Genomic DNA, 15217 nt, shown 5'->3' with positions numbered 1-15217 from the left:
AAATGACATGGTAATATCGTGTAGCATAACTCTCAACGAATAAATTTTAAAAAATAAATAAATAAATTGTGTAACAAAATGCCCCTGATGGGATTTGAACAAGCGACCTCTTGCTATCAAGGCGAGTGTCATAACCATTAGACTACAGAGGCTTAATGAACAGATACAAATAACCGCCAGATACACTCTATTACACAAAATAGTTGCATATAATATAAATCAAGGTAGCCGTTAACACTGTTAACTTATTAATTTAATCAAAGAATGGTAAATACAGTGTTCGAATAAAGGACATAATAATACAACGTGTAGCATAGCTTTCAACGAACGTTGTCCTATATAAATAAATAAATATATATATATATATATATATATACATATATATATATATATATATAAGTTTGGATTTATCGAATAGAGAGAGAATGTTATAATCATCATAAGAAAAATCATGGCTTTGACAGAACTTTAGGCATTAGAAAGCAAGCACAGTAACCACCAACCAAGATAAAGCTTCACTGAGTACACAAACATATCTGTGCACGTTTTTCCCTTACGTCAAAAAGGGAATGTTTAAAACACAACATATTCTTAATAATGTACAATGATTTATGAAAGATATTTTACAAGTCAAATAAAACACAAATTGCACTGATATCCTTGAACAAAATGATAATTGTATCATGCAGAGGACTGCATTATTCGCACACCATAACAAATATTTTATCATGAAAAATGTAAAGGCAATCATGTCCCTTATTTGATGACAAGTAAATCGACAATTGATCACTTCACTACAAATTACCTTAATAAGGATCTAATTCTCCAGGACAAAAAGGAATTACTATGGTTGCTAATATGCATAATAAGTCACTCAAAGGCCATGAAGCTCCAATGCTGAAAGTAGAACAGTGAAGAGTAGCCTAAAGGCACATTGTAAATTCCATGTTTTAATTTAGCATTGCCAGATGAATGGGATAAAAAAACATTACATGACATAAGGGATCTAAGCTGGAGGGGTTGTCTTTCCCCATCTGTCATTTTGACATCAATTTAAAAGTCATGCATTATTATAAGGACAGTACAACTAGAGCATAGATCAATGTAATTAACGCGTAATGAGTCGAGACAACCAAGTGCATGCAATGAAAAAACCTGGATATCCAACGTTTCACATTACATCTACACAATGAATTAATAGTGCTTAATGAACCAGATGAAATCTTACTGAAGCCTAGCTTAAAAAAAAACACTGAATAGGACACAGTCCAGTTGTATCCAATAATAACTAAAGTCCTGAAGCACCACTGAAAAAAAAAAATCAAGGCATATAATTATTTAAATATATCTCTTCATCCTAAATACACAGTACTGTACAATAATTCTTCTATATAACTTATTAACGATAATATGTTCTTCCACTTGCTCTGTCTGCGGACAGTGTTCTGGTGTGAGGTTTCCGGTGTCCAATATCAGTTGCTGTCCTGATGGTAGAACTGAGAGGACGATGTCCCCGGAATCCACTACCCTATAAAAAACATCAGGAAAATTCATCATTTATATAAAACAAAATGCATAATTGTCAAATTATAATTTAAAATACAAAAAGCATCTTTAATAATATAATTTTTAAATTGGTTTGGGACACATCTATTCTTTCAATATCATACAATCCTGTTCTTCTTTTATTTATCTATATATTCAATATACAACTACTGTACTGTATTAGAGATCAGCAAACTGCAGTATTTAGCAGCTCAAGCATAAGAGACGCAAAAATGCCCGATAAATACTTAAAAATGCGAGTACAGATGTTAAATAATAATACGTACAGCTGTGGAAACCTTGTGACTGAATGGAGCATAGGTTGTACTAAGGTGTGACGTGGCTTCTGTAGTTACTGAAAAGATGCAAATGGCCCAGTTAGTGAAAATGGCCAGGTGGTCAAGTAAACTTGACCAGCTTGTCAAGCAAAGACACCCAGTTGATTGAGTGGAATTCATGAGTTAGAAGTCAAATTAAAAACTACTTGTTGTTTCAAGAGTAAATGGCACTGGTATTGGTCAAGTGAAAATGACAAGTTTGGCAAGTGAATATGACCAGTTGATCAAGTGAAAATGACCAGTTGGTCAAGTGAAGATAGAAAGGTCATTAAGTAAACTGACCACTTCTCAAAAAAATAAACTATCAGCCATTAAAAAAGATCAAATAAGTTCTTTCAATAAACAAGATAATTTGAAAATACAGTACATACTTCTTAATCTTTCATTCAAACGGTCCAGTGATTCCAACAGTCTTTGTTCTTCCATGGAGAGGGTGCTAGGTCCTAGAGGACAAAATTCATATACGTTTCACTCTAGACAATATAATTTTTAATACAAACAAATGAATCATTCTTGTAATGGTGAAATATTTTGAGGGAAAAAAAAATATAAATATATTATAGTAGAATCCCACCTAAAAAAATATATAATTCTGACAGATGTGAGACAGAATTTGCAGCTGGCAAAAAGTACTGCAAAAAATGAAAGACCAGTATGCAAAATATTAGCAATATTTTGTGAATAACTAAAGAATGATCATTTTAGAAATGGCTGAATAAAAGACTTCTTTTCAATAAAGTTTAAAGACATTTAAAAAAGATTTTAAAATATTTAAAAAGATTAAGAGCTTAGAGTAAGAAGATTACAGTATTTTGTAATTGCTTCTTTTTACAATGTTGATTATATTTGTTGATGCATTTTCAAGATTTACTAAATACAGTAGTATTAAATTACAGTTAATCAAATCTGACCAATCAATCTGTTGTCCATATATATATACGGTAAGTAGATAAAAGGGAGAAATGGCATCCTAAATCTTTAAAACATGCACTGCATCCAAGAATCTCACCAACTACAAAAGGAAACATGTGATGCTTTATGAACTAAAAGTCTGATTGAGAAGTGGAGTTGATTTTAGCTGTGAGGAAAATTATGCACTTTTACTGGATTTGAACCCAGCACCATGGCCTTGAATGGTGACGACCACCAAGCTAAAGTTTTAATCCTAAACTATTTTTTTTTTCTCATTACATCTTAAGCAATAAAAGAGTTGTTGCTATAGTATCAATGGTAAACAAAAGAAGGGGGAAGGTCATTATAAACTAAAGAGGGGGTAGTTTCTTTAAGCATTCACTCATTCTAAAATAGCCTTTTGCCACAGTGATACTCAGAACACAATTTAATTGTTGGTGAGATTTGAATAATAATAAAAAATAATAATAACAAATATTTATATCAAAACAGGTAAGAGAAGCCACCTACAATAATGATGTATTTCTTTTATCGATAATAAACCAAGCTAACATAGTCTAACTAAGTCATGTTGATAACATCAATGAAAGCTCGCAGTAAGTTTACATCCGTTTTGCTTGGTATATAATCGATAAAATAAATAATAATAAATTGAAGAATTTGTATAGCACCAGTTAGAAAAATATTATTTGTCACTGGCACTTAAACATAAAACAGTTCTACAGCTACAATAAGCAAGCAAAATGAAACTATTCGAATAAATCTATTTCATTTAAAAAAGTTTTGTACATGCTAAGAGGGGAACGAGATGTCTACCTTTCATCTCTGGCCTAGTGCACCGCTGCGGCTGTTCTATTGCCGCTGCAATCTCCGTTTCACTCAAGTCATCTTGAGCTAAACGTTCAGCTCTTTGGAACAACATCAAACTGTCACTCACTATGCGTGCAAAAGAGAAATGAAAAGCAATGTAAAAATGAATTGAACAAAAAGTGGAAAAAAAACTCATTTGTCTCTCCAAGAAATGGCAAAGTTTGTGAAATTTAATAGACTTATTATTATAATCTACCACATTAATGAACTAAATAAATTGTAATGGTGTAGTGATACAAGCAGAAGTTAAAATCAAAAGAAAAATTGAAATGGGAAAATGTAATTAAGTTTTGCAACATTATTATTTCTGGCCACTTCCTCCACATTGACTTGCATGCAATTAAGTGTATTAAACAAATTTTTAAAATTTGGGTTAAATCTTAATGATAATTAAACCAACCTTCCTCTCCGTTTTTTTGTCGATCATTCATTGTAAATGATGGCACATCTGCACTACCCATTGGTTCATTATGATGCGATGTTCTTGTATTTTGACCTCGAAGAGATGCGGCATGCTGGCGTCGCTGCTGGAGCAGGGCGGTACGTCGTAAGAAACTGCTGGCTGTGTCACTGCTCGTGCGCCGACGAGGGTATGTACTATTATTACTCTGAGGCACTAACGCTGATGGCATGGGTGGTTTAGTACGGATAGCACTAGGTCGTTTTCCATCAGCATACTGAGATGATGTAGATGGTGGTTTTCCGGTAGGTGGCTTCTGAGCGACAGGAACCGGAGCTGTTGTTCCTTGCTCTTCACGAACATTCAAACATGTTCTTACTTTGTCCCATAGCCAATTAATTTCATCATCAGTTGGTGTCCTGTCCAAACGTATACCATTAGGTCCATAAACCGCTTTTCCATTGGCGCTTGCAACACTTTTATTACCATTAGCACCAACATTATTTGTTTCGTTATTTGGCTCCTTGTCACTGGTAGAATGAACAGGTTGCCGTATGGCAGATGATCTAGGCCTAGACACAGAAGATCTGTTAATTGAGCCTGCACTAGATATTCTGTTTTCCTGGGTAGTACTTACTCTGTTTCGACTCATCACCTTGGCAGATGTGGGCCTAGAGCTTGTGTCAGCCTGATCTGCGCTTTTCTTATTGAAGATTTGTGCACTAATTTGTCCGTTCGAAGGCCCATAGTGATCATCATCACTATCAGACCTCTTGTACTCTAAGTCAGCCCATCGTATACCCTTCTTTGAAGGAGAGATGTCCGACATGCTTGATGCTTTCCGCAGTTCCAAACTGTCTACAACTTTGGCACCACCCAAACGGCTCATGGTATAGTTGCCATACCTTTGGCTTGTCATTGCGCTGTTCTTAGCAGTAACATTACCTTTTTTCAAAATACTTTTTGGTGCTTGTGTGACCTTTTTGCTAGATCCTGCCTCTGCATCGACAACCTGATCTACAGTATGTGAAGTTTCTGGGGATATCTTCACTTGTGCAACAGTTCTTTCAGATCTTGGTGCTGTACCTGCATTCTCAACATAATGCTCAGGTTTGCTAGCCCGACTGGCAACATCAACTTTGTATTGAAAATTCGATGGAGGTTCAACTGTGTACAAAGTTGCTGTCGTCTTAGCTGAAAATGGATGCAAGTGAGGGGCAACCACAGTATTTGAATTTTTATCACTGTGTTCAACCTGTGGTGAAGCCCATGCAACTGCAGTTCTTGTTGTCGTATATGGCTTTGTACTAGCATGATTTCTCAAGACATGATCCATCCGATTTTTGGCACTTGATGACGAGTTCAACAACCTAGGATTGACATCCACTTGGTCCTGAACAACATCAGCTTCATTAGTCTCTTCCAACCTGATCTCACCACCAGTATTTTGATCCAATCCAGAATGTTCACTATTTTGCACAGGTTTTGTGCTCGAGTTCAAAGACTTATAATCAAATCCTCCTAAATAAGGTGTGTGTGTTACTGTCGACGTACCATTTACTCCATTTCTGTAAGATGTAAAATTACTTGTGTGAGTAGATGAGGGCAGCACACTGGTTGAGTATGCTTTGGAGACTGGTATTCCTTTCGTATTGTCTTGCTCCTCTAGACTGTCCACACTGGAGCAGCTACTGCTCCTTCTCAGCGGCCTCTCTGCTTCATTCAAAATCGCTTTGTTAAACTCATGCAAAGATTTTTGACTTTGTTCCACAATGTTCCTTTGTTGGTCTTCAATTTGTTTTTCATAGATTGATTTAACAGTTGCACCATCCCTACCAGGGTACCCACTAGTATTGTGTGATGTAGCTGAAGGGGGAAGGCCATGGTAATTTACCCCCCTCCCATTCAAATTCATGGGTTGGGGGTTACTGATTCCAGACAACCCCTGTTGATTGACATACTGTGTGTGTCCGTTGGTCAGTTGACTATGCATTGTAGACTGGTAGTAGGGGTAGTTGGACTGTGCACTGGTGCTTTGTGACTGGGGGTACGTAACTTCCAGTTCATGGTGTTTAAAAGCCAAACCTGGTGACCCACGTACTGCTCTCAGGGCATCATCTAAACCAGGTGTGTGTCTTGATGTACCTACAGAATACAAATTGAAATGATTAGTTTGTTTTTTTTTGGTGATCTTATTAAATGTAGAGAACATTTTGAAGTACATCTATGCAGTACATACTAAAATTATACTGTAATACTAAAATGAATACGAAAATGAATAACAATTGTAAAATTTATTTTTATGGGCATAGTCAACTTTTCGAACGGAACTTGCACACACTCACTAAATCTGATTCAGATTGTGCAGCCATTGTATCAGGCTCAATGTTAGTAATGAAAATGGAAATTTCAGCAGTAAGAAAAAGGCCTGTACCTACTGTCCCCCAATCCTTGAATCCACATGCCTTACGTAACCAGTACTCAAACATTCAATATTCAATGAGATTGTGTTACAATACTCAACAAAATTTTACCACAAAGTGTCCTTTCAATTATTATGAAATTATTTACTTATTTATTTATTTATTCAACTTTTCTTATACTGGATTGCATGCTCAATGCAAAGGCATTGGATTTTGTTGTGGTCCAGGTATAACATAAAAATACAAAAGTGATAAATTCAAAAATCAAAATATATATCAAGTTTTAAACTTATTATGAATATAGAATTAGGTTTATAAAAAATAAATGAATGATTAAATGAAAAAAATGAATGAATGAATAAATGAATGAATGAATGAATGAACAAAAGTATAAAAAATGAACAGATAAACAAATGAATGAATACATGGATGAGAAATGAATAATTGAATAAAAAATACATACTGTACAAATAACCAGTGTTAAGACAGAATGGCAGAAGTATATCATAAATTTACCATTTGTTCCTGTGTTTGAGGGATGAGTATATAATCCTAAGTCATATGCCCTTCCTAAGCCATGGTTGGCCCCTTGCAAAGACAGAGATATTAATAGAATGTAAATCAAATATCACAATAATGCAAAACAATAGGAATGGGGACGGGAAACTACAGTTTATATTGTACACTCTAGGGGTGTCAATCAAAAAGACTATGTTCTAATAAACATTACAAAATACAATAACATAACATTTAACCTAAGGTAGGAATCATGTTGGGTACTTCTGTGAGTCAAGAGGAAGCAAATTCTTATAAAATCAAAGGCAAAGGTAAGACGCTTATTTCCTTGTCTGGTGAATGTGTCATTTATTTTAAACTTCTGTCTATTAAGCTCTCAGGTTAGACCACTATAACACATACCTCGCACTTTATCCTCTGTTTTCCTGTGAGTGGCGCTTTTCAAACGTTGGTACTTCTGTGTTGCTTCATTCTGCCTCTGTTTCCGGTCATCTAAGATTTCCTGTCTCCTTCTGGCTTCTTTCTGTGCTTCTAACTTCTTCTTAAGCTCAAGTGCCCTACAGAGAGAACAAAATAAACTCAATTAAATCACACATCTTTGACTACATTTGCTGAGCGGAGTATGGTGGACCACGCTCCGCCAAAATAAAGCTCATGCCCTCCCCACTCCCACATTGAAAATGTTAAAAGCAAACAAATTATGCTCAAGTAGATAAAAATCACCTCATATTACTTAATTTTGCAAGCTAGAGCCCCCTCAGATAATGGAGCTCTATCTTGAACTGTCACTTGTTCCACCTGATTGGTGCTTCGCAGTTTATCAACTGTCTCTTATACACATCTAGATGTGTATAAGAGACAGCTACTGTATTTACTGTGGATGTAGTGTCAACAGCATGACTGAAGTAGGAGAACAAAATTACAGTAACATAACTACTAGTTCACAACTGTGGGATTTCCACCACTAAGCCTTTAACATATCAAACAGGTGCTCTAATCAGGGAGATGTAATGCTCTAATAGATTCAATCATAATGTACAGTTACTGCTGTGGATGTGAGCATTTCTTTATCTAACAGTTACTAATTCAGAGCAAATTAACCTTTACAGAACAGTCAAGTCAAGTCATCAAGTAGCAGAAACAACAAATAAAAATCATAATATGAAAATCTTCAGAATAAAAATGCTATTTAAAAACTTCAACCCTTAATATTGCACCTCTACTAGAAAAAAAAAAAGCTGCTTTAAAGCTAGATAGTTAATTTTGTTACCAATTCCTATAGAAATACTTCTTCGTCGTCTTCTCCACAGGATCCGGACTATCATCCATCTCACTGTACTTTTACACACAAAAGAAGGCCACTACAATAGCCAGACAACGACACAATAATCTATAAATAACATGGGTAAGCACAGGCTGTGGTGCATGGAATTCCAAAACAGGAAGAGAATAGTTAAAACAGGAAAAAGAAATACTACAGTCCCCTTGATTACGCCTTCCTTCCGTCTGTCAACAGAAGATCTATACTATGACTATTAGAGCAACAACAACAGAGAGAGTAATTCCTTGTTTTGCTGTTGCCTCTAGGCCTGGCTGAACATTCTTTGCTCTACTTCACTTAATGAGGTATTTCACTATCACTAACTCAAATAAAAACTATAATATTTGAAGAATGTTGATTTTTGCTTTTGTTTACATGACTGAAATGAAACAGAACTGCAGAGTCATAAAACAAGGTTTGTCAACCTTTAATTTCACAAATTTGTGGATAGCCCACTACATACATCTACTGGTAGTAACTGATTTGGTCTGCAACAATTAGCCTACAGCATATTAGGTACTGCTTGACTGTAACTTATTGTGTATGGTAATAATAGTGTAGTTTTATATAGCGCCAAATCCATCTAACATAAGATGCTCAGGGCGCTTGATGTGTGGACTTGGAATTTGATCAATGACTTTCTTCACCCCTTATGGTCCCTTCGTGTCTGTGCTACCCCGTAACCCGGTACCAGCAACTCTGATAGTCCACCGCAGGAGCTATCGGTTCCAGTACACTGGGGTATCCCCCTACTCTTCTTGAAAGGATGTACAGGGTTCTTTATAGTGCACATGAGCCATTGTATACACTGGGCCTACGGTTTATAGTCCTTATCCGAGAAGACTTGTTCTACCACCAGAACCACAGGCGAGCGTCCCGTTTGAACCAGCGCCGATATTATGGCTGTAGCTTGTGGCGCCCCTGCTAACCGCTCAGCCAATTGACTCACAAAATTATTATATCAGTTTAACCAGTGTCATGAAGTCTATATGTAAGTAACAATGATAGAAACTCAATAATAAAGCTTTTCTTTTTTCTTTTTTAAACTAACCTCCTTCTCCTATTGGTTTCCAATGATAAAGAACGAGCTCTATCTTGAACTGTCACTTGTTCCACCTGATTGGTGCTTCGCAGTTTATCAAATCGTTCCTTCTCCAGGGCTTTGAACTTTGAACTAATGATCAACAGTTAGGAAAAAATGATGAATTTTAATAAAAATATTATTATGTACTTTAATGGACCTTTCAGGTGTGTCAATCAAATTGAACAACTGACCAATGAGAACAGGGCTAGGAGTATGCGCATGTCTGACAAACACATGTGTTGTCCTACAAACGCATGTATGTTTGTGCATGTTTTTACACTGTTGTTTTGTGGGCGCTTAGCAACAATATTTAAGGAGTGGGGTTTATTTGTGACAGCTGTGCCATCCATGACAGTACTAGATTTAATTATAGAACAATTTAAAATAGCTTTAGGTTTACACTATATAATACATCTGTCATAAACTACAGAAAAATCTTCATCTAAATCGAATAAATATTAACTTCCAATGATAAAAGATCAATGAATTTGTGTTGTTAATAATACTGTATTGTCGATCATTTGGATCCATTATTCACAATGTAAGTGGTCAGTTAAAATAATAATGAGTAATGCACAATATAGTGCACAATTTGGGATAGGAAAATAGTGTTGGAGCTACAACGATGATGTCAACTGATGACTTATAAAAATTATTACTGCATTACATTAAATTTCAAAATACTACTTCTATATTGAAAAGGATACGAATAAGCTCCTCCAGTGTTTAACATCGTAGTTTTTGGTGTAACATCAACACTTGTTCTAAGAGATGAAGTTGGTTGCAAGTTTACCCAAACGGTCATTTCTATGTGACAAACGACAATTCACTTTAACAATTATCCTTGCTTCACTATAGTAATACTATACCTCCATGCTTACATCTGGATATGCTCCTACCAAGCTACATCTATTAGCAACCGGTACAATAATTAATAAGTTAATAATTAATGCCAACTGTTAGGTTGATATCACATTTTAAAATAAACTATATTGCATGTTATCAAAACGGATCTAGGCCAGATGGTCGAAATCCAATTTGCCGAATGCCAGATTGCCGAGACCACTTTGCCAAATCCCAGTTTACGAGTGCTAATTTACCAACTCAAAAACAATGAAACCCAGTTTGCCGAATCCAGTTTAAAGCATTGAAACAATAACTGCAGCAAAAAATTCATAATGAAATACTCTCTTCAGACAGTACTGTTTTGGGTTTTGTTAGATCTCACCAGTGCAGCTCAGAATTTCAAGAATGAAAGACATGACTGACTCAAACATGGCTTGGGTCAGCCCTGTGTGACATGGTAGACTGATTATGCATATAAGTAAGAGTGCACAAACCCAAAATGGTGTGCTATACAAAATACAGAATACACTGGTATATATAAAAATATTCACTCATAAAACTTTGTTTAAACAATTAACATTAAGATTAAAGATCAGAGGAACCAACAGGATCTCAGCACATCTTCTAGCCTTAGTAGATTTAAAATTGGTGCCTAATATTATAAAGCCTAAATCATTTATAGTATGGCTCAGTAAATTAAAGTGGTGAGCAACAGGGAAGTCTTTTTGATGGTCTTTAACTAATTTTTTGTGGTTGTTAAGTCTAAATTTACATTCGGTTTCGCCTACATAATTGCCGTTATTACACTTAGTTCAAAATAGTAAATTGGTGCCTAAATCACTGATAGTATGGCTCGGTAAATTGAAGTGGTGAGCAACGGGAAGCCCTTTTCATGGTCTTTAACTATGTTTGTTAAGTCTTAGTTTACATTCGGTTTTGCCTAAATTGCCGTTATTACATTATTAGTTCAAAATAGTAGCGTGCTGCGCTTTTGTACGACGGTGACGGAAAAATTTGGCAAAATGGGTTCGGCAAACCAGGTTTCGGCCAACTGGGATTTTGTGTTTTCGGAGAAGTGGATTCCAACTGGATTCGGCAAAGTTGCCTAAACTCGGCAAATGGGGTTTCGGAAAACTTGATTTCGATGAACTGGTCAGATACCATCAAAACAAGGCGACTTAAAATTTACTTGTGATTCAATCATGCACCGACACAGAAAATTTAAGCTGGACACACCTCGCCGACAGTCTTCAGCCAAACGCAACACAATTAGGGCCTAGCTAGGCTAGTACAATGGATGTTTAATGATTCACTCAGATAGCGACAATCAGCAGATGGAAAAGACTAAAAGAAGTGGATTTGTTGGCCGATCATCATACAGCGCATTGTGTTCCTAGCTTTATGTTATGTTCTGCCATTCACATCACACTCTCAACTCAGTACCTAGACCTACGGGCCTAGCTGGCCTCCTATTATATTAAGTATTATTTATTTATTGTTAATACTGTAATATTATGACTATTACTTATTTAGTTTAGGCCAAGGACTGGGGCTAGGGCCGCCACGCCTAATACCAAATTGTAACAGGCCTAACCTAGGCCTAGTACTATGTCTGGGCCATTTTAGGCCTAGGGCCCTAGCTAGGCCTACTCTAGTAGTACTAGGCCTACAGTATATAATTTTTTCTAGGCCTAATCCTAATAATTTGGGCGTAGGCCTACAATACAGCCAAATAAAAAAAGGTTTACTGCATAACATAAGATGCTATTGGAAGAATTAGGCTAGCCGCTAGGCCTAGACCTTTACTTATAGGCCTACTTATGTATATTTACTTTACACTTCTGTCTAAAAATATAGCACGGCCTAGTTAGGCCTATCTTAGGTCCGGCTCTAGGCCTAGGTAGGCTTAGTTAGTCATACATGAAGGAAGGATTTAATAACGGGGCACTCACAAATGACAACAAACTGACGCAAGGGCTAGCGATGATGAGAAATTCGATGTTCTAATTATCTATTACTATTAGCCTCGTCGCAGTATGTCCTTTTAAAACAATACAACAATTTAACAGTCACACACACGTCACAGTATCGTGATATGTTGGTACATGTATACGATATTACCCTTCAATATCCGTATTCATTTTTATAAAATTAGTACATGAACATCTAATAATCTCCAATTAGAAGCACAGTGTCAGTCGACAGTGTCAGTCGCCATTGTTACACTATACAATGTGCGCAAAAATGCATAAGTAGGTATTTTGCGCACCTACAACACTGACAGTACGAAAATAATAAATTCCGCCCTCTGTAGTTAAAAAATACCCACTTTGCATTACCGCGTAACTTTCCCCTATCTCCTCTGAAACCGCTGGCAGGATATCTCATACACTGGGGCTTCTATATATCACGACCACATTCCGCTACTTTTTAAGGCTGGATATTTGATAACAACGAAAAAAAACAGCCAAAAACCACCGAAAATCAGTACCTGTTTTGCAAGTTGCTTACGTCACGTAAATACAATTAATCACATCTATTCTGTACTGCAATGCTTAGGTCTAAAAATTATCGAGTCAGGCCGTAAAAGAACCAGCATCCTCCCCTAGATACGCCACTGGTTGTATGCCTATAGAGCTAAGCTTAGAGATTTTTTAAGTGGAGTGGAAATTGATAGGTTTTTGAGTTAGAAAAAGTATTAAAAATATATATTTTACCCAATATGACGTACTATCACTTACTACTCGTGGGCTGTAAAATATTCGGGGGGAAAAAAGAAGAAAATTTGATCCGTGTGCATCTCTTAGCAGCGGTGGGTGATACGCATGCGTACTGGGCGATGCTAAGGTTTTTTGGCGTTATAAAAAATATGACAAATGATGTTTTATCATCCTGGATGAGCGGAGCATTCGTCATGTGCCCTTTCTCAAAAGGGATTGCAAATTGAATAGAATCAACAAAAACTATCTTTAGACATGCTGATAGACGAAAGTTTTTGGCAAGAAAGAATAATGGAACTAGTTTCCAGTCAAAACTGATGATAATAGCCTATTATTAATTCTGGCCTGTCCAGAAAATAATGACTGTACAAGCGATAATCCAAAAGTGCGCCATCTGGGGTTCTGAGTACCTAACATCTTTAACACATTTCATTTTCCCTCCATGTTACAATAAAATTCTATAATATAGGCCTAAGAGGCCAAAAGTATACAGTAATTTTTAATGTCTTTAAGATAGAATAATATAATTAAAATACAGGTAGTTTCTATTTTCCTTCAGTTGATTTCATGGCTATTTCCATGGCCATACCGACGTCAAGCATGGGATAGAGTAATCTGGTGTACACAGTGCCACCGAGAGGGGGTGGGGGAGATACCGGGGTCCAAGCTTACCAAGGGGCCATAGAAATTGCAGGTAGCATGTTTTTTTCAATATATTTTTTAAATATCATGGGCCCTCAAATGGCAAGCATTGGTCCCCTAATAATGGGCCCCTCCAGATTGACAGGGCCCCCAAAAAATTTGTTTGCGCCATCGCCGCAATCTTTCTCGCACTTCGCCCACACCAACCCTTGCCCCTGTTACAGTTTCCCCTCGTGGTCTCCCAAAGCCAGATGGAGCAACATACTTGACCAAATATGTACCGTGAAGATCTCTGGGTCTTTGGTTCAATTCCCATCGCTGCTCTCATGTGTTTCAGCTGGAGGGCTGAAATGCAACTCACCGTCTTTAGAATGAGACAGTTTATAAGCTGGTACAGTGTTATTGCCCCATTCTTCGGTAAAAGTGTAGGGGATTGTTTCCCGTTGTACTGACCAACCAGATCCCACTGGAAATAAGTCTTCTTCGGACTGTCGTGGGTTATCCTTGGTGCTTACACCGAATGACCCGCGGAAGACATCTAGGCCCAAAATCGGAAGAAGAATCATCTCCCCAGAGTCCTCCATAAAAGTACGATACCCTTCTGAAAAAAAATCAACGTTGCACTTTTTGTAGTTCATCCACGTATTCATTTGTTTTGAAAAGAAAGTACTGTTTTTCTTCACTTAAATATACACATGAGCATTGAACCAATACAATCAGGATTAGGCCTACATTTGTCTTGTCTTGATATTGTTGGAATCTAGTAGTCAAAGCAATCTCTATTATAATAGAAACAAACTTATGCTGGTCGACTGTTTCAACCGATCGCATTGATCCATGGGTGGTAAATGGGCGCTTTTCCGACAGCAGCTAAAAAATCACTAACCAAATGTAAATCATTTAGATAAGATATAAAAATGGTTAAAAATCCTAAGCTTTAAAAGGGCATAACCACCTTTCTACTTGCAATATTTTTTTTTTTATTTATAATATTTTTTTTTCTATTTAATTTTAATTTTACTAGCAACCTGTTCAATCTGTTAATTCTTAAATAACAATATTTAACTTAATAATGTTTATATAATGATCAATTTGTAAAATAACTAATGTTTAACGTTCTATAATTATCAATTTGTAAAAATAATTAATTTTCTCAATTTGATTGGTCGTGCAATTTTTAAAAGTTATTATGGTTTATTGTTGTGTCTTGTTGTATTTTTATATCCTCTCATACATTTTTATTCATTATCTCCCAAGAAGTTTAATGTTTCTCTTCTTACTTGTGTCTTCATTCGTACTTCATTTTATTATATTTCAATATTATTAATAACTTCGTAATTTTAATCGAAAATGTATTCGTGTATATTGAATTGTGTGGTGTTTTTTTTTTATTGTATGGTCTTTTTAGTGTAAGCATTTTTAATTATAAATTTGATGTAATTCAGGTACCAATTCAGCTGCCAATCAAATCGAATAAAAAATTTAAATCGAATAGGTAAGGAAACATCCCAAAAGCTCCCTCTTTCGACTAGGGGTTAAGCGCCCCTTTGGACTACTCGCGCCACCCCGGCAAAACATTTTGAATCCGCCACTGATATGT

General features: G+C 36.2%; 1 protein-coding gene across 2 annotated transcripts; it reads right to left on the bottom strand.

The window, feature by feature from the left end:
- Positions 1–229: 229 nt before the first annotated feature.
- LOC117113594 lies at positions 230–12462 on the bottom strand. 2 transcript variants are annotated; one of them, XM_033256984.1, is made up of 10 exons: positions 12377–12460; positions 10117–10216; positions 9377–9499; positions 7407–7561; positions 7005–7076; positions 4066–6210; positions 3612–3731; positions 2255–2326; positions 1833–1900; positions 230–1528 (listed from the first exon to the last, which is right to left on the bottom strand). In XM_033256984.1, the coding sequence occupies exons 2-10, from the start codon at positions 10212–10214 to the stop codon at positions 1400–1402; spliced, it is 2982 nt and encodes a 993-aa protein (XP_033112875.1). In that variant the 5' UTR covers positions 10215–10216; positions 12377–12460; the 3' UTR covers positions 230–1399. The 2 variants fall into 2 exon arrangements, with proteins under 2 accessions (XP_033112875.1, XP_033112876.1); XM_033256985.1 differs by lacking the exon at positions 3612–3731 and having other exon boundaries at positions 12377–12462.
- Between the last annotated feature and the right edge of the window lie 2755 nt (positions 12463–15217).

This window comes from Anneissia japonica, unplaced genomic scaffold (assembly GCF_011630105.1).
Source record: "Anneissia japonica isolate Jap-2015-1 unplaced genomic scaffold, ASM1163010v1 scaffold287748_len1686314_cov196, whole genome shotgun sequence".
NCBI lineage: Eukaryota > Metazoa > Echinodermata > Crinoidea > Comatulida > Comatulidae > Anneissia > Anneissia japonica.
Note: the sequence above shows the minus strand (reverse complement) of the source record. Positions and strands in the feature narration are given on the sequence as shown.

Coding starts and splice junctions, on each gene's coding strand:
- LOC117113594 (XM_033256984.1), bottom strand. CDS start 10,214: ATGACCGTTTGGGTAAACTTGCAACCAACTTCATCTCTTAGAACAAGT. Junction 6,211..7,004: donor CTCAAACACAGGAACAAATG/GTAAATTTATGA, acceptor TGTATTCTGTAG/GTACATCAAGACACACACCT. Junction 1,529..1,832: donor GTCACAAGGTTTCCACAGCT/GTACGTATTATT, acceptor TGTTTTTTATAG/GGTAGTGGATTCCGGGGACA.